At 35.7% G+C, this 24,245-nt stretch overlaps 1 protein-coding gene across 2 annotated transcripts in view; it reads left to right on the top strand.

Annotated features, from left to right (window-relative positions):
* CEP57 (centrosomal protein 57) overlaps positions 1–20,853 on the top strand; it is a 39,553-nt gene extending 18,700 nt beyond the window's left edge. Inside the window, exons 3-11 of one of the 2 annotated variants that reach the window (XM_007079041.3) lie at positions 4,839–5,018; positions 5,399–5,520; positions 6,854–6,970; positions 7,557–7,634; positions 10,676–10,783; positions 11,329–11,406; positions 17,730–17,971; positions 18,553–18,697; positions 20,325–20,853. In XM_007079041.3, the coding sequence (XP_007079103.2) occupies positions 4,839–5,018; positions 5,399–5,520; positions 6,854–6,970; positions 7,557–7,634; positions 10,676–10,783; positions 11,329–11,406; positions 17,730–17,971; positions 18,553–18,697; positions 20,325–20,558 (1,304 nt within the window). In that variant the 3' untranslated portion in view covers positions 20,559–20,853. The remainder of the gene's footprint in view (positions 1–4,838; positions 5,019–5,398; positions 5,521–6,853; positions 6,971–7,556; positions 7,635–10,675; positions 10,784–11,328; positions 11,407–17,729; positions 17,972–18,552; positions 18,698–20,324) is intronic. The other variant, XM_042959502.1, reaches the window with a different exon arrangement.
* Positions 20,854–24,245: the final 3,392 nt, after the last annotated feature.

Genomic DNA, 24,245 nt, shown 5'->3' with positions numbered 1-24,245 from the left:
ACACAGACACTTCTTCCTACAGCTGTAAACTGTATGATGTGTGCAGTGTTTCTGCTTAGGAAAGCCCACTTAAGGCTCAGACACTATGGCTTTTATTTGGAGCTGGTCACACAAATATTTGGCGCCTGCACAGTCATGCTATTCACCGTAAAACACATTGTTTTCACAATCGAGACAGGCTTGCCCAGAAGGATTTAGTGTTAGGCATACAAAACAACCTTATTAATTAGTAACATAGGGAGCATTCCAAGAGCCTAGTTTCCAGAGGCTAGCCAAGGTTCAGGCCTTCTGTATAAACTCTTTCGTGAGAGAATTTATTTTTTAATTGAAATATAGTTGACATACAATATTACATTAGTTTCAGGTGTGAAGTATAATGATTGGACTCTTCTGTGTATTCTGTTCTCCCCATAGTAAGTGTAGTTTGCTATCTGTCACCGTACAGTGTCATTACAGTATTATTGGCTATGTTGCCTATGCTGTATTTTTCATCCCCGTGACTTATTTCATAACTGGAGTTTGTATCTCTTAATCACCTTCACCTATTTTGCCCATCTCCCACTCTCCTCCCTTCCGGCAGCTCCCGGTCCTCTGTATTTATGAGTGTGTTTCTGTTTTTGTTCGTGTGTCAGGTATGGGATTTTTGTTGTTTTTGTTTGTTTTGGGTTCCACATACAAGTGAAATCATTTGGTATTTGTCTTTCTCTGCCTTATTTCATTTAGCATAATACTCTCTAGGTCCCTTCTTGTTATGTATCAGCAAGATTTTGTTCTTTTTTTATGGCTGAGTAATATTCCATTGTATATGTATATTAATCCATTATGCATATATGTGTGGAATATGTAATATTTTATTTTATATACCACATCTTTATTCATCTATGATTTGCTTTTGTATCTTGGCTGTTGTAAGTAATGCTGCAATAAACATAGGAGTGCATATATCTATTCAGATTAGCATTTTTGTTCTCTTTGGATAAATGTTCACTAGGGGAATCACCAGATCATACGATATTTCTGTTTTTAGTTTTTTGAGGAGACCTCCATACTGTTTCCATAGTGGCTTCCCCAGTTTATGTTCTTATCAACAGTGTGTGAGGGATCGCTTTTCACATCCTTGTCAACACTTGTCACTTCTTGTCTCTTGATACTAGCTGTTCTGACTAGTGTGAAGTGATATCTCACTGTGGTTTTGACTTGTATTTCCCTGATGGCTAGTGATGTTGGACATCTGTTCATGTGTCTGTTTGCCATCTGTATGTCTTCTTTGGAAATGTCTATTCAGATCTTCTTCCCATTTTTAATTGGATCATTTGTGGGGTTTTTGGTGTTGAGTTTTAGGAGTTCTCTGTATATTTTGGATGTTAACAGCTGATCAGATACATGATTTGTAAATATCTTTTCCCATTCAGTAGGTTGCCTTTTCATTTTGTTGATGGCTTCCTTTGCTGCGTAAAAGCTTTTTAGCTTGATACAGCCCCAGTAATTTATTTTTTTGCTTTTGTTTCTTTAGCCTAAGGAGACATATCCATAAAAATGTTAAGGCTGGTGTCCAAGAGATTACTCCCTGTATTTTCTTTTAGATGTTCTATAGCTTCAGGCCTCACATTTAGGTCCTTAATCCATTTTGAGTTTATTTTGGGGCATGGTGTAAGAAAGTGGTCCAGTTTCATTCTTTTGCATGGAGCTGTCCACTTTTCCCAATGCCACTTATTGAAGAGACCATCTTTTGCCCAGTGTGTGTTCTTGCCTCCTTTGTCATAGATTAATTGATCATATAAATGTACTTTTATTTCTGGGCTTTCTGTCCTGCTCCACTGATCTGTGTGTTTATTTTTGTGCCAGTACCGTAGTGTTTTGATGATTACAGTTTTGGAGTATGTCTTGAAAATCTGGGATTGTGATACCTCGAGCTTTGTTTCTCTTTCTCAAGATGGCTTTGGCTATTTAGGGTCTTTTCTGGTTCCATACAAATTTTAGGATTATTTGTTTTAGTTCTTTGAATAATAGAGTTAGAGTTTTGATAAAGATTGCATTGAATCTGTAGATTGCTTTGGGTAATATGGACATTTTAACAATGTTTCAATCCATGAGCATGGTATATCTTTCCATTTTTTTGTGTTGTTGAGGAGTGTTTAAACAAATAATTTTGCTGATACATAAGCCATTCCAGAATGTAGAAAAGGAAAGCATATACCCCACCTTGGGTCTTTTTTTAATCCAGTACATCCCTGTGATACTACAGTTGCTGACATACAGAACAGAAAATCGTGTGTTCCAGCCAATTGCATTAATGACCATAAATGCGGAAGTAAAATGCTAGCAAAATCATACACAATTATGTATAATCTAATGAAGGAATGCAAGAAATGTTTGGTACTACAAAGTTTTATTTAAAAAAATTCTTTTTAATATTTATTTTAGAGAGAGAGACAGAGTGTGAGTGGGGGAGGGGCAGAGAGAGAGGGGCTAGTCCAGGCTCTGAGCTGTCAGCACAGAGCCCAACGCAGGGCTCGAGCCTACAAACCACCGGATCATGACCTAAGCCGAGGTCGGACACCCAACTGACTGAACCACCCAGGCACCCCTACAAAGTTTTATTTTAATAAATACTTCTTAGTGGTTTAGAAGAAGAAGTTTTAAAAAACCTCAAATTGATATTAAAAAACATTTATTAATTTTCTCTTTTCATCTTACATGTGTTATATAATTACTCCAGGTATTTTAGAGAATTATTTAATTCCTTTAATACTAATCTTAAATCTGGACTCTTCTATTCTCATAGTCTTTTCAGTTGATTTTTTAGTTTTCTAAGTTGTATGTGTTTCATGTTTATGTTTAATTACACTGTAGTGTCACCACATACTAGGAGTAAACTGGCTCTATTATAAAATGTATCAATCTCATGTTTGGGGCCTGTAACATTCTAGGCACTAAAATTTGGTGAATGAATGAATTACATTAATAAATGGAAAGGTGTGCCTTGTTTTGAGTGAGAACCCTCGATTTTTAAGACGGCAGTTCTTCCGACCTATTATGCGGTTTCCATGAAGTTTCACGGAAATCGTTGTTTAGGCAAAATGGTTCTGAATATTTAATTGGTAAGAATAAATAACTTTGAAATGTTTTAGAAGTTTATATAGTGTGGGAGGGATGTTTATAAGGTTTTAATAGTTAAAATACTGGAATAATGAATCAGAATAAAAATACTGAAACTGTAATTTCAGGTATGTGTGTATGAGACTATGGTAGAAGGTATATGTGTGTTAGTAATAATAATACCTATATATCTTAGTACTTGTGTGAATTTGGTATATGAGGCAATCGCCCTTTAAAGTTCTTCCTTCAAAACAAAAGTATCTTATTTCACATAAAGAATTAAATGTAAGAATATGTGAAACTCTAAGTGTAACAAAAGGAACATGTAAAGTTTATGTATTCTTGACATTGAAGAGCATTCTATCTTTGTAAAGAACTTGATGCAAAAGATTTCTCATTATAATGATATAAAAAATCAGAACAGCTTTATACTAAAACTGACAGCATCTAAACTAGAATTAATAAACTAATAAAATCAAAGGGGCAACTTTTTCTTAAGGAATTCAAAAGAAAATTGGCCAATAATATATATTTAAAAATCTTCAAACTTTTAATAGAAATGCAAATTAAAATAACCAGTAGTAGCTTTTGTTTCTTAATCAGACTAACCGAAACAGAAATAGTGTAATAGTGGGGTGTGTTGGCAAAGACACATACTTTTAATGAAAGTATAAATTGATACAACCCTTTATGAAGGTACTTTACTTTCAAGAGCCTTTCAAATACGGATGTTTCAAATATGGATATTCTTGGACCCAGTAACTTCATTTTTAATTTTTAATTATTATAAGGAGATAATCTTTTAAGATGATCTGATTATATGAGGGAATGCTCAGTTTATTATAGTGCTAAGTGAAAAAGAAATCATAAATTTTAATCTCAATTTATTTTGCATATATCAAAAAAGATTGAAAGAAATAACCAAAAATGGTAGTCCTTATCTCTTGGTAGTAGGATTATAAGTTATACACACACACACAAACACGTATGCTGCTTTTTTATATATATTCTTCTTTTATATATTACTTTTATAATCAGAAATTTTTGGAGGTCAGTTTAAAGAGTGATTAGAATTTCTCCTATATAATGAAAAAACTGAGACTTAAAAAAATAATTCTTTTTGTGCTTGATATCTTTAACTTTACAATGGGATTCTGCATAGGATTCTGTTAATAAAACAGAAAAAGATTGACAGTTAATATACTTGAGGTTACGTATGAATTTTGTATGATTAATTTTGTATGATTAAATATTTTTACCATTTTATAAAATCTTTGTAATCTTTTGCCATAATAATTTGTTTACTTGAGTACCTAGCACATTTCAGAGACTCAGAAGATACCTTTAAGTAGGTTTTAAAAAAAAACAATTATGTGGCAATAATTAACATTCCATTGTTCCCAAAGAGTGATTCTCTCCTGGGCCCACCTGTCAATTTTATTTTTTATTTAGATTTGCATATTTAAAAATAATTTTTTTAGTGTTTACTTTTGAGAGAGGGAGAGAAAGAACACAAGCCGGGGAGGGGTAGAGAGAGAGGGGACTGAGGATCCAAAGCAGGCTCTGCTGTCAGCACGGAGCCTGATGTGGGGCTTGAACTCACCAACCATGAGATCATGACCTGAGCCAAAGTCAGATGCTTAACTGACTGAGCCACCTAGGGTGCCCCAAGATAAGTATGTTTTTTATTGAACTTTCTCCATATATATTGTTACATTATTCATGTTTGGATTTGGCAGCCATATTTTCTGCTCTGAAGAATCTTCAAGATAAGATTCGACGCTTAGAACTTGAAAGGATTCAGGCGGAAGAAAGTGTGAAAACCTTATCTAGAGAAACAATTGAATATAAGAAAGTATTGGATGAACAGATTCAAGAAAGAGAGAATTCAAAGAATGAAGAGTCAAAGCATAATCAAGGTTTGTTTAATTATGAAGGAAATGAAACTTACAAATACACAAAATACAAAATGAAATACACAAAATAAGACTAGTAAAATTATTCTAAAAGCAAATTCACGATAGTGTTTTCTAGTGGTCAGTATCTTTGGGCACTCCAGAACTGCATTATACTTGAGTACATTCTGAGGAACACGTGGTGATGCCTTGCATTATATTTACTGATCCAATTCAAGACAGATTGGACTAGCATATAGAAAGAGAATGACTTAGGTCATCTGAATAGGCTTCTAGAGCTATTGGAGAGGGTTTATTGTATACACAGGAGATTTAATTCTCATTAACAGCTTGTTACAACTGTTGTATGAGTGAGCTAATTTCTGTTTATGTATTCTGTTTAGAATTGACATCTCAGTTATTAGCTGCAGAAAATAAATGTAATCTTTTAGAAAAACAGTTGGAATACATGCGCAATATGATAAAGCATGCAGAAATGGAAAGGACATCTGTCTTAGAAAAACAGGTATGGTGCCTCACAGATTCATTCACAGCAGTAGCTATGGGGGAAATTAGACTGACATAAAGATCTTTTTTTCTCAGTGAAGACTAATGGTTCTGTTATAATAATCATTTCTCCTTTAATCCAAATCACTGATAGTAGTACCAGTAGTTCATTTTGAGAAACAACTAAGTGTAAGCTTTGAGAAAAATGTGATTTGTTGTTTTAACATAGCTATAAAGAGGCTTCCTTTTTGGATGACCCTCACACACACTGCATATCTTCTGCACACAGCTTTGATAGCTTCTGCTTTTGAACAGTATAACAGCCCACGACTGAAATTACTTGGGATCGTTTATAGGGTGGGGAAGAGGGTAGTCCGTTCAATCTGCCATATGATTGGAAATGGCAAAACATATATAGTAACATAGTCATTCTCTACTTTGGAATATTCCAGTTCTTAGCTTAGAAAGCATCTATAAGTGAGATGTTTTGACTAATCTCTATTAAGCATATATATTAAATAACCTTGTTTATTTATCAGTGAATTTTATCATCAGTGAATTTTAAATAGCCCATTTCATAAGAATGGTTCTGATACTGGAAATAAAATATGATTTCGCCAATTTTTAACTTAATGTATTTTTTAAGGGCAGCAAATATCCATAAAGGCAGATTGGAAGGATCCACTAAGGTGGATTGGAAGGAATTAGTAATTGACACAAACTCCTGGGGAAATTACTGCTTTATTTAGTCATATTCATATTTCTGTTAGTATGATAGCTATTGCTATAGTCTTATCTATGAAGATCTATTTATAAATTCAGGTACTTAGTGTTTTGGCTTTTTACCAATAGACCTCAATTTAGCGTATTTCTACTACTTACCCTAGTTTAATGGTTTACCCTGTGACTGTCAGGGGGCATTCTTTCAAAGCCTTAATACTAGACCTAAAAATAATAATAATCGATGTTTTGTATAGAATTCAGAGGAAGCATAAATTATAGATACAAAAAACATAATTATTGCCTTTAGAGATTAGCTGTGTAAGAGAACCAGACTCATTGAAAGTATTAGCCCATATATCTAAAAACTCTCAGCTGAGTATAACGAAAGTCTCAGGGTATAGAACCTACTGTTATAATGGTATATAGTAGGAGCAGGATTCCACTTGTATTTATTGATTTCTTTATCCTGTGGTTTCATCTTAACATTGTTTTCCTAGAATTTCTCTGTAGTATAGAAGTTCTGTGAAAGGCCAGATATTACTTATAGTATATTCTAAGTTATGCCCAGTGTTAGTTGTGTTTTGTTTTTTTGTCAAATTCTCATGTTTGTGTTTACTACTATTTTCCAGGTTTCCCTCGAAAGAGAACGACAACATGATCAAACACATGTGCAGAGCCAGCTTGAAAAGTTAGATCTTCTTGAACAGGAGTATAACAAACTTACCACAATGCAGGCCCTGGCAGAAGTCAGTGCATGATATTGGTTCTTTTGTAAAATTGATCATTTTATAATACCGGCTATTCATAAGAAGAAAAGTGATCTTGTAGCAAAGAAACAGGAATTTTTAAGAGGAAGAAATGTAAATTTGGAAAGGGTGTTCACATTTTCTAATCTTGATTTACATAAGAAGTTCTTTTTGAAAATGTTGGAAGCTTAAATGTTTTAAGCATCAATAAGACCTGTATCACTTGGTTTAAGTTGTTGCCTTTAGTTTTAATTGATTCACTTGGGAGTTGTTTAATACCACTGAGATTAACATTCCAAATTTAGCTTCCATGTAGCCTATATGCCTTCATACGGAACTGTATTCTTGGGCCATAGATTTTACCCACAATTGTGTTTAACTGCCTCACAGCTACTTCACAAATGACTAATAATGAATCACAGAGGAGAGCGTCATGGTTACTGGCAAGCACAGAGTCATTACTAGAGTGAACAAGCTTGTGTTTACTGTGCTAAAATTTTATAGCACATTCCTGTGTTGCTGTATTAAAATTTTACAAACAGACACTAAGTCTTTCACTAACCACTTTTAATATTTATATCACTAGAAAAAAATGCAAGAGTTGGAAGCAAAACTCCGCGAAGAAGAACAGGAACGGAAACGTATGCAAGCTAAGGCAGCCCAGGTAAGCTGCAGTGTCAGCAGGCAGGCTTCCCAGATTTCATACACCTCTTTGTGTCAAAACAAAAGATTCACTGTGGACTTCTTAGATCATTTATATTTTGGAGGAGTCTACTATATAAATTCTCAGACATAGCTTGATATAGAAAATTATTAACATTGGGGTACCTGGGTGGCTCAGTCGGTTGAGCGTCCGACTTCGGCTCAGGTCACGATCTCGCGGTCCGCGAGTTCGAGCCCCGCGTCGGGCTCTGGGCTGACGGCTCAGAGCCTGGAGCCTGCTTCCGATTCTGTGTCTCCCTCTCTCTCTGCCCCTCCCCCGTTCATGCTTTGTCTCTCTTTGTCTCAAAAATAAATATACGTTAAAAAAAAATTTTTTTTAAAGAAAATTATTAACATATTTTTGTAGGCGAAGAGTAAAAGTTGAGCAGTTTTTTAGAGTTGTTCAAATTGTGGGTTTTAATCAGCACTTTAAAAAAATCAATGGACTAAAAACCATCAGAGTAATAATACATAAGGATATAAAACTTCTCACTTGGGTCACTGTTGGAAATGTTGGAAAACCATCATTTAGTTTCCTGCTTACACGTTTTCCTTTCCCTTGGTGGCCTCAAAACACCAGGACAGAAATTGAGGTAGTGGGCTGCCCCAATCAATAGTGACCATACCAATTCACAAAAGCTACTGGATAAGGAAAGTGAGCTCTGTTTGCTCCTAGTCTTTGATTTTAGCCCATGCATTGGCCACCAGGTAGAATAGGTGAGGCAGTGTGAATCCACACAAACATTGAATTTTTATGTATACCAACCAGAACCACATTTCTAAACGATGCAGCAATACTTTTGTTCCCAGTGAGTCTTACTGACAGGCTCAATAAAATACCTTGTTCGTAATTGAAGACTCTTTTAAGAGCTTATTTATTCAGATACCTCCTATTTTCCCTCCCCCTTCCAGAGTCTTAAAACATTCATATGTATCTTTTCTCATATTAACACAAGAAGCAGGTCTTGATTCCAGAACAGTTAGGAGCAGAGGGTCTGCAGCTTAGGCTGTGGTCAGAGGCCAGCAGTGTCCTGAGTTCTGTTCATATGTGGGCTTGCAGGGCTGTAAACATCTTGTTATCCTTGTCACCTTGTCTGTTGCTTCCAGAACCTCCCAGAACTCTCTGATTTAACATAGTCTCTTTCTATTAAACCTGATATATTTTCTTTCTCAAATATTTACCTTGTGTTGTATTTTTTCCTCACTGTGCTGAGTTCTGTGGTCATGTGGCTTTATTTTTGATCACAACAAGTTTTGAAATGACTTGGTTTCTCTGCCCATTCCACTGTAAGGTCAGCCACTTTACTGTATGTCCATTTCCACACTTGTAACATGCAAACTCATAAATTGTGCTCTATATACGTTGTGGTGGTGAGTTTTATTGTACATGAAATAAAATTAAACAAGTTCGTTATTTTATTAATTTAAAAAGTTATTTTACAGTATTTTCACTTTTTCATTTAGCAGGCATAATATAGGGACCAAATCAGTTATTATATCAGTAATATTTTTTGAGTTCTGAGAGTGGATGCTATTCTAGTAGAATACCAGTGACCAGGGATCATACGTCGTTCCAAGTCAAGCCAACCTTAACTTGTATGGTCTTGGGCAAGATATTTAACCATTCAGAGCTTGGATTTTACCGTTGATGAAGTGGTCTTCATTTTATATCTTCCTAGTGTTGGAGATATCAAATGAGAGAAAAGACAATGAAAGCACTTAAAAGTGTTAAAAAACTCTGCCACACAAATATATGACCATTACTGGGAAGAATTAAATAAACTGGAAGTTAAAATATTTTTAAAAAGTTGTTACTTTTATACTGTTCAAACCCATTGGCTTCATAAGTCTCACACAGTAATAATTTTATCAGAGTAGTAATTTTATGTTCAATGAATTCTGTCTATTCAGTTGACTGTGTATAAAGCATTGTTAGATGCGTGAGAATGTAGATGCTCCCGAGGGTAGGCATCCCTGTATTCCTTTGTCTCTGAATAGATTCTGTCCCTAAAGAATGCAGTCATTGTGGGAGTTAGTATTCTCGGTATTTCTTTTTAACTCATCCATTGGTTCTGAGTGTTCCAACTCCATCATAATTTCCTGGGGAACTTTAAAATACTTTTAAAAACAATGAGGTCCAGAGAGGATCCTGACAATCTGAATGTTTCTCCTAAACCCCAGACGATTTTGATACATAAGCTCGTTTGAAAACCATTATTCTAGACAAAGACAAAAGGTGTGATAGTATTTGCTGACGTACCTTCCAGTTCTTTTGGACATAAAATTTCCAGTTTTCATTTTCTTATGATGTAAGGGTGTTAGTTTTTAAAGAGGGAGAAATGTATTTTGCTCTCCAGCCGCTTTGTGTCTGGCACTGATGTAGTTGCCATGTGTAAAAAAGAAGAAAATATTGAAGCATTGGTTTGGATTCAGATATATTGTATTTAGCTCATTAGGTATAATTTATGGAGCAACTACAAATAATGGAGCTAAACGGTTCCAAACTGGGGGGAAAAAAAAAAAAAAGGATAAGTTGTAGCACAGTACTTCAGGATAAAATGAGGGACTTGTATTGATTTAAAATATTTGGGGTGCCTGGGTGGCTTGGTCGGTTGGGCGTCCAGCTTCGGCTCAGGTCATGATCTCACGGCCCATGGGTTCGAGCCCCGCGTCGGGCTCTGTGCTGACCGCTCGGAGCCTGGAGCCTGTTTCGGATTCTGTGTCTCCCTCTCTCTCTGCCCCTCCCCTGTTCATGCTCTGTCTCTCTCTGTCTCAAAAATAAATAAACGTTAAAAAATAAATAAATAAATAAATAAATAAATAAATAAATAAATAAATAAATAAAATATTTGGAAAATGTTCACAGATTGATTCAAGACATAGTTACGCAGCTATGATATGTTTTTCTGTTTCTCTATTATAGGTTTCTACAGATCTTTACATGGCAAATCTAATAGCTTTTATTTCTGTAGCATTAACTTTAGGCTGTCCTGTTTTTCTTAGTTGCAGACTGGTCTAGAAACAAATAGAATTATCTTTGAAAATAAGGCAGCTCCATGTGTTCCCAGTGCAAGAAGAGTTAAAAAAAAGAAGTCAAAACCACCAGAAAAGGTATGAAAACAGGACCAATAAGTCAAAGTGCTGATTATTACTGAGTGTAATTTGTGTGAAAATACTCCTACAACTGTGTGGTACCCAGGCTTGGAATAAATCTTCACTCTCCGTTTCTTCATTGGGAAAATGGGGATAAGTAGTATCTACTTTTAAATTTTACCCTGGTAGTGAGATGGTATATATGAAAGCATTTTAGAACTGCAAAACATTGCCCAGATCTGTATTATTCAGTATTGCTCAGTGTTTTTATGTATATGTGAATATACATACATACATATATATATATATACCGGTTCGTAGACTGTACTTGCTGTTTTGGCGGGTACGATTTTTTTTCCTTCCTAGCCTTTCCGAGGCTAAGAGGCATGTTGTCAGGTATTACTAGGAGCTCAAGAATATACCAATATCAATAAAGCAAGTAGTAGCCCAACAGTACACTGAAATTTTAGATTAGTCATGTGAGTAAACTTGTAAGTAAACTTATCATCATGTGAGTAAACTTGTTTTTTGTTTGTTTTGTTTTGTTTTTCCTTTCCATTCAGAAAGGTTCTAGGAACTATTTTACTGCACAACCACATTATAGATTATGCTTGGGGGATATGCCTTTTGTAGCTGGAAAGGTGAGTTGCTCCAACTCTGGATTTTTTTTTCCTTTACAATTTAGCTCTTTGAATTAAATCCACTCATCTGCCTGTATGCCTGTAAATGGTGAAAACATTTTTCTGCCCTTTTACTCGTATGGATCATAGTGATATAAGAAAGAGATGGAAGAAGGTTTTATGGGATTGGGGGAGCAGGGAAAAGGCTAGGAGGACTTTAAAGCAGATAAAGTATTTGTGGAAATAAAGATATGAACAATATCACAGACTCTGGTTTAGAGAAGGTATGGTTGTAGATAAGAGTAAATGAAATGGCAAATGGTATTACTTGTAGCGTTGGAATTTTAGTATCAGTCCTGCTCATTTATATTTAAATATAGTAGATATTTAAATAAATAGAAATCACATCCTATTTGTCCTCACATGCATCATTCTCCAAGAAGCGTCATAAATAGACCTGAATTTTATGTTCCTTTAGTGTTTAAATGTAGAGATGATAATTTTGTCAAATATCAGGAAGTACTAAGTGATTTTTAATAAGTGCTAAGCATTGTGTTAGTTTATAGCACTTTTTCATTAGCTCTATGTTGCTGGTTGTTTCTTGCATAGATGCCTTGAATGCCCAACTAAGTAGTGAGTTTGAGAGGCTTAGGAAATAGATTTTAATCTTATTTATTTATTTCTTTTAACCCCACAATAAATCCTTGGTGAAAGCTTGGGGAGTGAACTAATTTCTAACTTTTCCATTTGCCCTTTGTGGATGTGTGAGGCACAAATCACTTAAAAAAAAAAAAATACATATATATATATATATGTATATATACACACACACATATATATATGTGTATATATATCTATATATGTATTTATATTTAAATAATGCCCTTGTCTCTATGCTGTTCTTTACCCTCAATTTAATCTCTTGTTGGATTGCAGATTATCTTTTGACCTATGTTTCTTCCTTTGTCTCTTAATCCTACCAACCTGCTTTTGCTTCACCATAAAATCTGTTGGGTTGGAAGTAGAGGTTCTCAAGGGCTGACCAGCTACATTAGCATCACTGAGTACTGCATTTGAAAAAGCAGATTATGAAGCCCCACCACAGTCCTACTAAGTCAGAATTTTCTGATGGGGGCCTAGAAAGTTGTGTGTGTGTGTGTGTGTGTGTGTGTGTGTGTGTGTGTGTGTGTGTTTGTTTTTACTGTTCCCTGATTTCAGTCTAATGTTCAGTTAGATTTGGGACCCACTTAATAAAGTTCTCTGCCTAGTGTTTTCATTATGTAAATATCCAAAACAGTGGTTGTGTACTCTGTTCAGATGTATTTCTAGACCACTTTATTTGTAAGTTCTTAAGTGAGTTGAAATCTTTCACTGTGTAAATTCTGTTCATTGCTCTTTTTCTGCTCTCAGGGATCCACATGAGCCCTTGACTGTAGGGAAATATTTAAACTTTTGAAAATAACTTTATTCTCATCTCCTTATTCTATTTTGGGTTATAAATAAACACTTCCTTTTTCTTCAGCTATGAGTTTTTTTTTTTTTTTACCACCTCATCACTCTCTTTCTAAATTGAATGTAGCCCTCTAAATGCAGTGTGACTAGCACAGAATAGTCTTTGTCACATTCTGGGAGTCTGTCAACTCAGCCTAGCATCATATTAATGTTCTCTGGGAAGCTTCATCCTCCCTCTCATTAGTTAAAAAAAAATTTTTTTAATGTTTATTTTTTTGAGAGAGAGAAAGAGAGACAGAGCACAAGCAGAGGTGGGGCAGAGAGAGAGGGAGACACAGAATCTGAGACAGGCTCCAGGCTCTGAGCTGTCAGCACAGAGCTCAGTGCGGGGCTCAAACTCGTGAACTATGAGATCATGACCCGAGCCAAAGTTGGCCACTTAACCGACTGAGCCACCCAGGCGTCCGGCACTCGTTAATTTTTAATGTTTATTTATTTATTTTGAGAGAGAAAGAGAGAGGGAAGGAGGGAGAGGGAGAATCCCAAGCAGGCCCCATGCTGTCAGGGCAGAGCCCGATACAGGGCTTGATTCCACATCATGACCTGAGCCAAAATCAAGAGTCAGACGCTTAACCCATTGAGCTACCCAGGTGCCCTTTAGAGTCAACTGAAGTAACAGGTATTTTCCTGAAGCTTTGGATCAGCTGCTGTAGGTCCTATACTTGTGGATTTAATTATTTTATACAGAATTTGTAAGTAAATGAGACTCTAAGTAGAGTCTCACCCTATTCTATATTATATTAGAATCTAGTTCATTATTTGTATTATTCCCAAATATAATTGCCTATCTTCAGTAATTCTCATTGAAGTCATTTAATATAAAGGTTGAAAGGGACAGATTCAAAGATCAGTCTTTTCAACCTGAGCTCTCTTTCTGAAGTTGTTGGTACTCTGTGAAATATTATTCAAACAGCTAAGAATGTGCTGTCACCTAGCCGAGTGTTCCTCAAACTATTGTGAAGGTCCAGTTTTTATTTTTAATTATACATTGTCATAAACCAATACATATGTAAAATGCAATAAAAATGAATTACTAGAAAAATGAAATTAAAGACACAAAATACACGTCCTGATTTTTAAACTAGATTGAACAGACATAAAATTCCGTTAATGGGTACAATCAGAAAAATAACAGGAAAAAGAATTTTTAAAACTATATACTGTTTATTTTGAAGCATATATAGGCATTAGTATAGTGAATATATAACTTGTATATATCAAATTACAGGTGAAATAGTGATTGCACATACTCATATTTTCACACTTTAAATGAATACCATGTAGATCAGCATTTAAGTTGTTATTGAGACAAATGAATTTGGTTCTTGATATTCAAGGCTGTATTGATGACTGCATAGCTACAAGGGAGAATGTATAGCTAAACCATTTAATTGTAGTTGAATTTAAATTATCTTGATAAAAACGTAGATTAACTTTTATTTTGAAATGATTCTAGATTTATAGGAAGTTGCAAAAATAATAAAGGTCCATGTACCTTTCATCTGGTTTACTACAATGGTAATATATTACGTAGCTATAGTATCAAAACCAGGAGACTAAATCCACAGACCTTATTGAGATTTCTCTAGTTGTACTTGTACTTGTGTATATATGTGTGTGTGCATGCACACCCATGTACAGGTTAGGTCAGTGTAGTTTTATCACATGTAGGTTCGGTAACCACCACCATTCCATATCTACAGTTTTGCCATTTCACAAATGGGAGTCATACAAAATGTGATCTTTTGAGATTGACCTTTTTATTCAGTATAACTCCCTTGAGATTCATCAAACGGTTGTGTGTATCCATGGTTCTTTTCTTTCTCTCAGTTAAATATTCCATGGTGTGAAAGTATGACAGTTTAAGGATTCACTTATTGAAGGACATTTGGGTTGTTTCCAGTTTTGGGAGTTTACAAATAAAACCAGTGTGAGCATTGTGTATAGGTTTTTGTGTGGACATAAGTTTTCACTTCTGTGGGATAAATGTCCAGGAATTTGATTGCTGGATTGTATGTGTAGTGTATTTCTTGTTTTTAAACTACCCAACTATTTTCGAGTGACTGTACCATTTTTCATTTCCAGTAGCAGTGTCCCAGAGATGGAGTTTTTCCACATCCTTAACCAGCATTTAATATTGTTACTTTTTAGCTTAGCCTTTCTGCTACGTATGTTTGATATCTCATAGTGCTTTTATTTTATATTACCCTAATGGCTAATGATGGTGATCATCTTCTTTCTCATGTGCTTATTTACCATCTGTGTATCCTCTACTGAAATATCCATTTGTATTTCTTTCCTGTTTTAATTGTTTTTGTTTGTTTACTCTTAGGTTTTGAGAGTTCTGTGTTTTGATACAAGTCACATATCAGATATGTAGTTTGCAGATATATTCTCCCAGTCTGTAGTTTTTCTTTCTTCCTCTTAAACTGTTTCACAGAGCTGCTTTTTGTTTCGCTGAAATCCAGTTAATTGATTTTTGCTTTCTCTGGATCATACTTCTGTCAGGTCTAAGAACTCTTTGCCAGGACCAACATCCTATACATTTTCACTTATGTCTCATATATTTTACGGTTTTATGTTTTATGTCTAAATTTATGATCCACTTGAAATGATTTTTGTATACAGTATGAGGCTTGTTAGGTCAAGGTTTATTTTTTTATTCTGTTCCATTGATGTGTATGTTTACTTCTTTGCCAGTACCATTTTGCCTCGATTATGTCGATTACTGTGGCTTTATGTATAGTAAGTCTTAACATCAGGAAGAGTGATTCTTTGTCCATTCTTCTTTCTCAAAATTGTTTTACCTCCTCTAGTTCCTTTTCTCTTTATATGAATTTTAGAATAAACTTTTCTCTATCCACAAAAAAAAAAAAAAAAAAAAGTCTTGCTAGAATTTTGATTGGAATTGTGTTTTATTTACAGATCAGTTTAGGAGAATTGACATTCTTGTCATGTCAAGTCTTCCATACCATGAGTACAGTGTAGCTTTTTTTATTTAGATCTTTGATTTCTTTCATCAGTGTTTTGTGGTTTTTGGCATATTGGTCCCATATCTGCTTTATTATATACTCACATATTTTTTTTTGAGCAAATGTAAGTTGTAGTTTTAATTTAGTTTCTATGTGATCATTGCTAGTATAGTAAGTTTTTGTATGTTGGTCTTACATTTTGTGATTTCATTGAATTCCTTATTAGTCCTAGGGATTATTTTTTTAGATTGGTTAGAATTTTCTGTGTAGAGAGGTATGTCATCCTGTAAATAGGGACAGTTTTATTTTTTTAATTTGCATGCCTTTTATTTCCTTTTTTGCCTTACTGCACTGGCTAGGATTTCCAGTATTACTTTAAGCAAAAGTGAAGAGAGTGGACATTCTTGTCTTTTTCCTGATCTTAGTGGCGGAGAACATTCAGTCTCACCAGTAAATGCAATGTTAGCTGTAGGTTCTTTGTCAATGCTCTTCACCAACTGGTGGAAATTTCCCTCTGTTTCTGCTTTTTTGAGTACCTGATTGGGTGTTGGATTATTTTATATGCTTTTCTTTATTAGATGGTATGGTTATGTGATTTTTCTTTTTTACTGTCAATATGCTAGACTACACTGCTTTTTTTTCTTTTTAATAATTGAATTAAATAATTGACTAGTCCAATTCAGTTATTCCTGGAATAAACTCACTTGGATAGGGTATACATACTTCTTTGTATATAATGCTGGATTCAATTTGCTACCTGGCAGTAGAGACTAGGATAAAGAGTATCTGTTAGCTTTAGCACAGTGGCTTCCAAACCTGACTGGTCAGAATCACCTGGCAAAATTAAAAATACACATTTCCAAGCTCTGACCCACACTGATTGAGTTTGGAGTGCTGCCTGGGGATCTGCATTGTAAACAAGCTGTCTAGATGATGCTTATAGAGCCAAGTTAGTCCAGCCATCTTTTTGTAAATTAAAATAGCATATTGAGATTATTGTTTCATATTAAAAATGAAACCAGAAATTTTGAGAGGGCTACCAGCTTTTCGCTATTGTTGTTTATGTTATGTTTTCCTGTTACGTTTATGTAAACTTAGATCCCCCTACTATTTGAGGATAGAGAAATGAATGCAGTGACAGTCCTTACCACCTGGAAGCACATATGCTATTTAACAGGTGAAACAGACATGGAAACATGATTATAGTGTATTGTGGTAAATTCACTGAGAGAGAGAAATGCTCTGGGTGATCTGAGAATGGACTACTTAATTGGACCAATTCATTACCTAGAGGTTTTAGGGAAGTCTTTAAAAGTTATATATTTGAACTGTGTTTTAAAGAATGGTAAAATGGTGCCACACAGAAGAAATGGCATGTGCAAATACAGTTTATGGAAATAATACAGAGAAATTAGGGGATGATAGGACAAAAGGCCAGGGAGTATAAGTTTTAGCTCAATGATAGTAGACCCTTTGTCTATGCTAAGGAGTTTGGACATTAGCGTTAGTGGGCTTAACATCAAAGGATTTCAAATAGGAGAACAAACTGATTACTATTAGCATATTATTTTAGGAAGATAGCTGATAGCCTTATTGAATTAGAAACTGAGGAGAGCGATGCCAATTGCGATCTTCCTATAGCTAGTGGAGATGGTTGCATAAACCGAGGAATGACAGTAGGGTGGAGAGTAAGAGGTGGATTGGAGGTATTTCAGAAGTTAAGTCCACGGGGCTTGGTAATTGGATTCACCCTAGGAAGTTTATATCATAGGCTTTTTATGGGTAGAGATCTTTTTATTCAGGGAGTAAACAAAACAGATTTAGACGATGTGGCTTCAATTAATTCTCATTTTTCTTCAGTCCACCAGTCCTAGCCATGCTGTGGTAGCCAATGTTCAGCATGTCTTGCATCTGATGAAGCAGCATACTAAAGCCTTGTGCAATGATCGAGTGGTCAACAGTGTTCCTTTGGCAAAGCAAGTTTCTTCACGAAATGGTAAAAGTAAGAAGGTGTCAGTAACGCCTCCCTCCTCCAGCAGCATTAATGAAGAGTTGTCAGAAGTCTTACAGACTTTACAAGATGAATTTGGGCAAATGAGCTTGTGAGTTTTAGTTTTTGTTTTTTAAATTATATTTAGTTGTAAAACTTTGTTTTAAGTTCTTGGTGACTTCATTAATCGTATTGTTAATTTATTCTATTCAGCAAGTATCAGAGCACAGTTCTTGAAGCAACCACTGAGCGATTTACTAGGACCTTAACAAATGCAACTGTTCTGGGGGAAATCTCTCCCTTTTTGAATAGTGTTAAATGTTTTGAAGACCAAGGTTCACACTTCAGTTTTATTTCCTTGTTTGGGAGCTTGATATACGTTGAGTTTAGTTAAACTTGAATAGGTTAGGATGTATTTGAGGAACAAGATCCTTGCTTTCTTTCTGGGCTTTCCTTTCTACGTGTGTAATACTGTAGGAGGTGGAATAAAAATAATTAAGCCTTTGAAATTAAGAACTGTTTTTACATTTACCTCCAGTGCCTTTCTTGAACCTTTAAACCATCTTGTTGCTCTGTTTAAAAACTGGAGTCCTTTTTAATGCACAGAGCAGTGGTCCCATGGTGAGTGGGACATGGTGGCCCTAACCATGAAACAGGAAGCTTTATCAAGCCTTACTTTTGTTTTTTATGTAGTGATCACCAGCAGCTTGCGAAACTTATCCAAGAATCCCCAACTGTGGAACTGAAAGACAACTTAGAGTGTGAGCTGGAGGCGTTAGTGGGAAGGATGGAGGCCAAAGCTAACCAAATAACTAAAGTTCGAAAATACCAAGCCCAGGTAACTTAATTTCCCTTTCCTTGTTTCTAATGATTATAAAACAAGAACAAGGCAGAACCAAAAAACGCTTTTCCCCAAATACATTGATTGATGACATTCAAGTGTATCACAGATAGGGAGCTACAGGAAGTATTTCTTTAGGAATCGGAGTTAAGTGGGCTAAGAAGGAAGACACCATCTTGTAATCTGTGAGAGTAGATTTTATCATCTAAGACACTTCTTTTGAATATTGAATATATTTAGTATTTTTACCTTTATAAGAACAACCTTTAACTTCTGTGATGAATTTAAATGATTCCACATTTTCCGAAGTCTTTTAAAAAACACCTGGAAATTCTTGATTTCGAAAGGAGTAAGTAGATATAAATATGTGAAAAAAAAATCTTTATGTTGCTAATTAAATTAGTAGAGCAGCCATTTATTTAATATCTACTAAGTGCAGTGGGGAGGCATACTCCCGAATTTTCATCTGGAGAGATACATAATGATTCGTGTCAGAGATTATTGGGACCACTGGGAGTGGGCTGGACACAGGGCACGCCTGAAGCTCTTCTCGATCAGAGGTTGTGAATGAGTGTAGGTGGGGAAAAGCGGACAGATCTGAGGTAGGTCTTGGAAGTAGAATGATCAGGGCAACTTGCTGCTGAGTGTCATTTGGAGGGAGAGGATGGTGGTACCCCTGATGGAAATGGAGAAGGCTGGGAACAGAACAGGTATGGCTGACATTTACTAATGGATTGCTCTATAATAGGCACAGTGTTAAGTGCTTGTGAATATGTCATCTTACTTAATTTTCGTAGAAGACTTGTGAACTGGGCGTACTGTTTTACAGATAAGGAAAGCTGGGTTGAGTGTCCTGGGAGGTAGGCGTATCCTCAAGTGAAATTAAGTAACTTCTGTGTGAGGACATACCAGCTCACTGGTGAATGGCAGAGCTGGAATGCAAACGTGGTTCCTCTGAACTCCAAAACCTGGGCTTTTAAGCATTTTTTGTAAAGTTCACATTAAAAAAAAGAATAAATAGGAGCAAATGATTGCTGCAGGAGTAATGGTCTAATTTGTTTCTTATACATCAGGCTCAACCTTATTCTCTCTAACGGAATACCAACCTAGCAGCAGCTTAAAGTAAAAGTAAAGCTCTGTAAAAATAAGTAAATATAAGCTATTTTAAGTTTTTCTAAAGTAGTGAAATAACAAAAACCTTTTGTTAGTATTAATACATTACCATTACATCTCTTCATCCATCTGGAACATGTTTCGTTACCTCCTCAGACTAGTTTCTAGAACACCTTTCTTTTGTTTTCTGTAAGACCTTCCCCAGACCCTCTTGTTTCTTACTTGCTCTGTTCTGCACTTTGGCCACACACTGCCTTACCTTCTGAAACAGCATCAGTATTGATGTGTTTACTTGCATTCACTCGTTTGTATGTTGCTTTCTGTTTTTAAGCACTTAGCGTCAAATCACTCGTACCAGAGATTTTTGAAGACTTTATAAAAAAAAAAAAAAAAATACACTCAGAATGTATTATTGGCATTTTAGCTTGTATGAGAATTAAAAATACCAGTGGCCAGAAGAGGACATTATCATTGAATCCTCCTTTTTCCCTGCCTTGGTTACTTGCTGTAGCTGGAGAAACACAAGATAGAGAAGCAGAAGAGGGACTTGAGGACCCCCAGAAAGACTCTTGATGAAGAAGGAAACAGCAGCAGTCGTTCTTCTGGAATCACAGGGACCACAAATAAGAAGGACGTTGCCAAACCGAGACCTGGCGAAAAAAGCAGGAAAAATCTTCAGTTGTTGAAGGACATGCAAACCATACAGAGTTCATTACAAAGCAATAGTTTGTGTTGGGATTACTGACTGGTACCAGGTCATAAATTCTATTCAGATAATCTGTACCTCAGAAATCAGATTTTGGCAATTTACCCTCCAGGTCTCATACTCTTATGTTGGAATTAATGAATAGCAGGTGTTAAGGGGCCCAAGCTTCATTACACAGGCGTCCTGTGTTACGTATCATGACTAAATGTTAAACCACCTAAATGGAAACCAGGGGAGTTTTAAAGGCTAGGAAGCCACACACTCTGCATCTTTGTTTGAGATGAATTTGCTGTACTGAAATACTGCACTTTGTAAACAGATTACCAATTTTTTACTTGTGGGTGTGATTTTTAAAATAATTCCTTAGATATCTAAGTAAAATTAGGTTTAAATTATCAAAATAGGAGGCTGTCCTATAGGCAATGTTTGCTTAAAAAGTCTCATTTTTAATCTTCCCCTGGCATAAATCGCCCATTTCTCCTTTCCAATACATCCATTAAATATACTTTGTTTCGACTATGGATAGAGGTTTTCTATGTGTAAGTATTTATACGAATTTAAGAGGATTGGTTTGTTTCACTTTTTGACATTTCGAACACTGATCAATATTAAATACACTTCTATTGATATAATCTATCATTAAAAATTTTTGAAAGACCCAAACATTCATTGTCAGTTAACTGCAAAAATTATAAAGCATTTTTTAAAGTATAAACGAATTATTAATGAAGTAAATGAGGTTTCTGAGTGAAGAGAAGAGGAAGTGTTGTATAGCATATGCATATGTTGTTTTTAAATAATACCTGTTTGTAATCATGGTATTCAGTTCAAGGCATTGTGGTTTTTAATCTTAAAAACTCAGAAGAGCTCCTGGGACCTGTTATCGGTGTATAGTATGAGTGCAGTATTAACTGTACATGTGCCATTGTCATTGTGTTAATAATGTAAATCATAATTTTGAATAGATCAAGACATGTTAACTTTTTATAAATTTGCCACTGAAGTCAATAAAGCAGCTTTATTAAGGAAACACTGAAATTTTCCTTAACAGCCTGTTAGCGAAGGCTATATTTGTTGTAATCTCTCCAAAAAATGCATTTCTAAATAGGACATTAACATATTACGAGAAACATTAAGAATATATGCTATTATATAATTTATTTGCCTATCTCATGCTCACATAGAAACTAAACCCGACAAGATTGAACTGTCTCAAGGCCTAAAGAGTCCTAATGAACACATTAACCAGGTGTTAAAGAGATTTCGTTTTTATGCCTCCCCTGGGATCGAAATGGAGTTCTGGGCTTTTATCTGGGTAACCAGCATGAAATGCAGTGCCTCTCTGGGCACTAAGCTTATTAGGCCTCTTAATTGAATTAATTTTTTACAGAGTTCTTGATTTAGGGTCCTTCCATTTGGAGCTATTTGTGAGTGTTCTGAAATTGTATGTAAACCTTTGCTTGAGTGTGCGGTTTTGTATCTTCATTGAATTCACGACAGTGAGTCCACAGACCCAAGGCAATCACTGCTCTGGTGATATGGAAAACATTTGTTGTGTCTCAACCACCATTTCAAACTATTAAACTTTTGTTATCTCTGTGTTTGAATTTCAGGTCATTAAATTGTAGGAGACTCATTTTGCATTGTAGTGGCTCTGTGTCCTAATTAGAAGCTTAATGGTGTTAAAACCCAGCCCATCCCTTGGGTAAGAGTCAAACTAAAATATCCACTCCAGCCTTTAATACGCTCAGGTGAGAAGTGAAAATGAGAAAATGCCAATGCCGCTTCAGTTTCCTTATCTGAGAGTTTATAGCAGAGGAGTACGTGGTCACACATCTACTTTTGTTGTAAGGGCACTGTTGAAATGCATTTCAAATACAAGTGTCCTCTATGTGTAAGATGCCAATCTGGATACCAGGCTAAGTAAGAAAGGTATGCTTACAGGTAGGTGGTAGACATCTGAATTACGTCAACACCGTGTGGTTAACGCAGTGTTGATAACATGGACACAGCGCTGTTGGGGACACAGAGGAAGGGGGCAGGCATGGCAGAGAGGAGTGATGAACAGGGGGTAACATCCTGGAGGGAGCAGTGATCGCTCAACTCTGGAGAACTGGAATTAGCCAGAAGGAAGAACAGTTCCAAGTCAACAGGAGAAAAGAAAAGTGTAGAGGCCGGAATCTGCAGTTGACACGGGAGAGTTGTGACCAGCTGAGTGGTACTTGTACATAGAAGTTGAGGTGTGCAGGTGAGAGTAGAAGGGGAAGCCAACAAGTTACAGGAGGCTAAAGAGCTTAGACATAACCACATAGGTCTCTGTTTTTTATAGCCCCAATGATAAAGGAACCAAGAGCACCTGCACCTCCAGTAAGTAGTCTGTCAACTCCAAGTTCTGTTGGTGTGGATAAATATATAAAAAATGCTAACACTCTCCTCCCCTGCTTCCACACCCCCCACCCCCCCCCCATGAATTGTGCTTTTTTCCAAGCTTTGTTAGAAACTTTTTTTTTATGATTTAAATAATTTCTACACCCAATGGGCTCAAACTCGCAACTCTGAAATCAAGAGTCATAGGCTCTGCTGACTTACTCAGCCAGGTGCCTCAGAAATCTTTTTAATGTGTAAGGGTGTGTGTGTGTGTGTGTGTTTGAATAAATTTGACATAGAACTGTGTGAATTTAAGATCTACAGTGTGTGACTTGGATACATTTACATATTGTGATATGACTGCCATTGTGGTATTTCACATTACATACTTACAGTTCAATATTGTCTCTATTCCTTATACTGTGCATTCGATCTCTGGCTTTTTAATACTACTTGTTGCAGCTTTATGTCCTTAAACAGCATCAGTCTTATCCTCTTCTGCCATCCCTGGTAACTACCTCCTCTCCTGGTGATTGCTATTTTACTCTTTTTTACAAGTTTGACTCCTCCACATATAAGTGATATCATAGAGTATTCATCTTTGACTTCTCTCAGCGTAATGTGCTCAAGTTCCATCCACTTTGTTGCAAATGGCAGGGTGTCCTCCTTTCTAACGGCTGAATAATACTCCATCGTGTACCTATAGCACATCTTTTTTTATCCATTCATCCACTGATGGGCATTTAGGTTGTTTCTGAATCTTGGTTATTGTTAATAATACTGTTGTAAACATGGGAACACATACATCTCTTTGAAAGTCTGTTTTAATTTCCTTTGGATATATACCCAGGAGTGGAATTGCTGGATCATAAATACATCTACTTTTAATTTTCTGAGGATATTCCATATTGTTTTTCATAGTGGTTGGACCAATTTGCATGCCCGCCCACAGTGTATAAGGATTCCCTTTTCACCACATCCTTGCCAGCACCTGTTGTCTCTTCTTGATATTAGCCCTTCTAAGAGGTGTGAGATGAGAACTTAGGGTTTTGCCCTGCATTTCCCTGATGAGTAATGTTGAGCATCTTCATGTGCCAGTTTGCCATTTTGATATCCTCTTTGGAAAAAAATGTCTATTTCGTTTTTCCTGCCTAACTTTTAATCAGATTGTTTGAATGTCGTATGAATTCTTTATATATTTTGGATATTAACCCTTCATCTGATAAATGGTGTGGAAATATTTCTCCCATTCTGTAGGTTCTTTTTATCGCTTGTGTGTAAGCTTCTGAGTTTGATGTAGTCCCATTTGTTAATTTTTCCTTTTGTTTGTGCTTTTGGCATCGTGTCAAAAATCATTGA

The sequence above is a fragment of the Panthera tigris genome, chromosome D1, assembly GCF_018350195.1.
Source record: "Panthera tigris isolate Pti1 chromosome D1, P.tigris_Pti1_mat1.1, whole genome shotgun sequence".
NCBI lineage: Eukaryota > Metazoa > Chordata > Mammalia > Carnivora > Felidae > Panthera > Panthera tigris.
The sequence above is the reverse complement of the archived record's forward strand: the minus strand, read 5'-3'. Positions and strand labels throughout refer to the sequence as shown.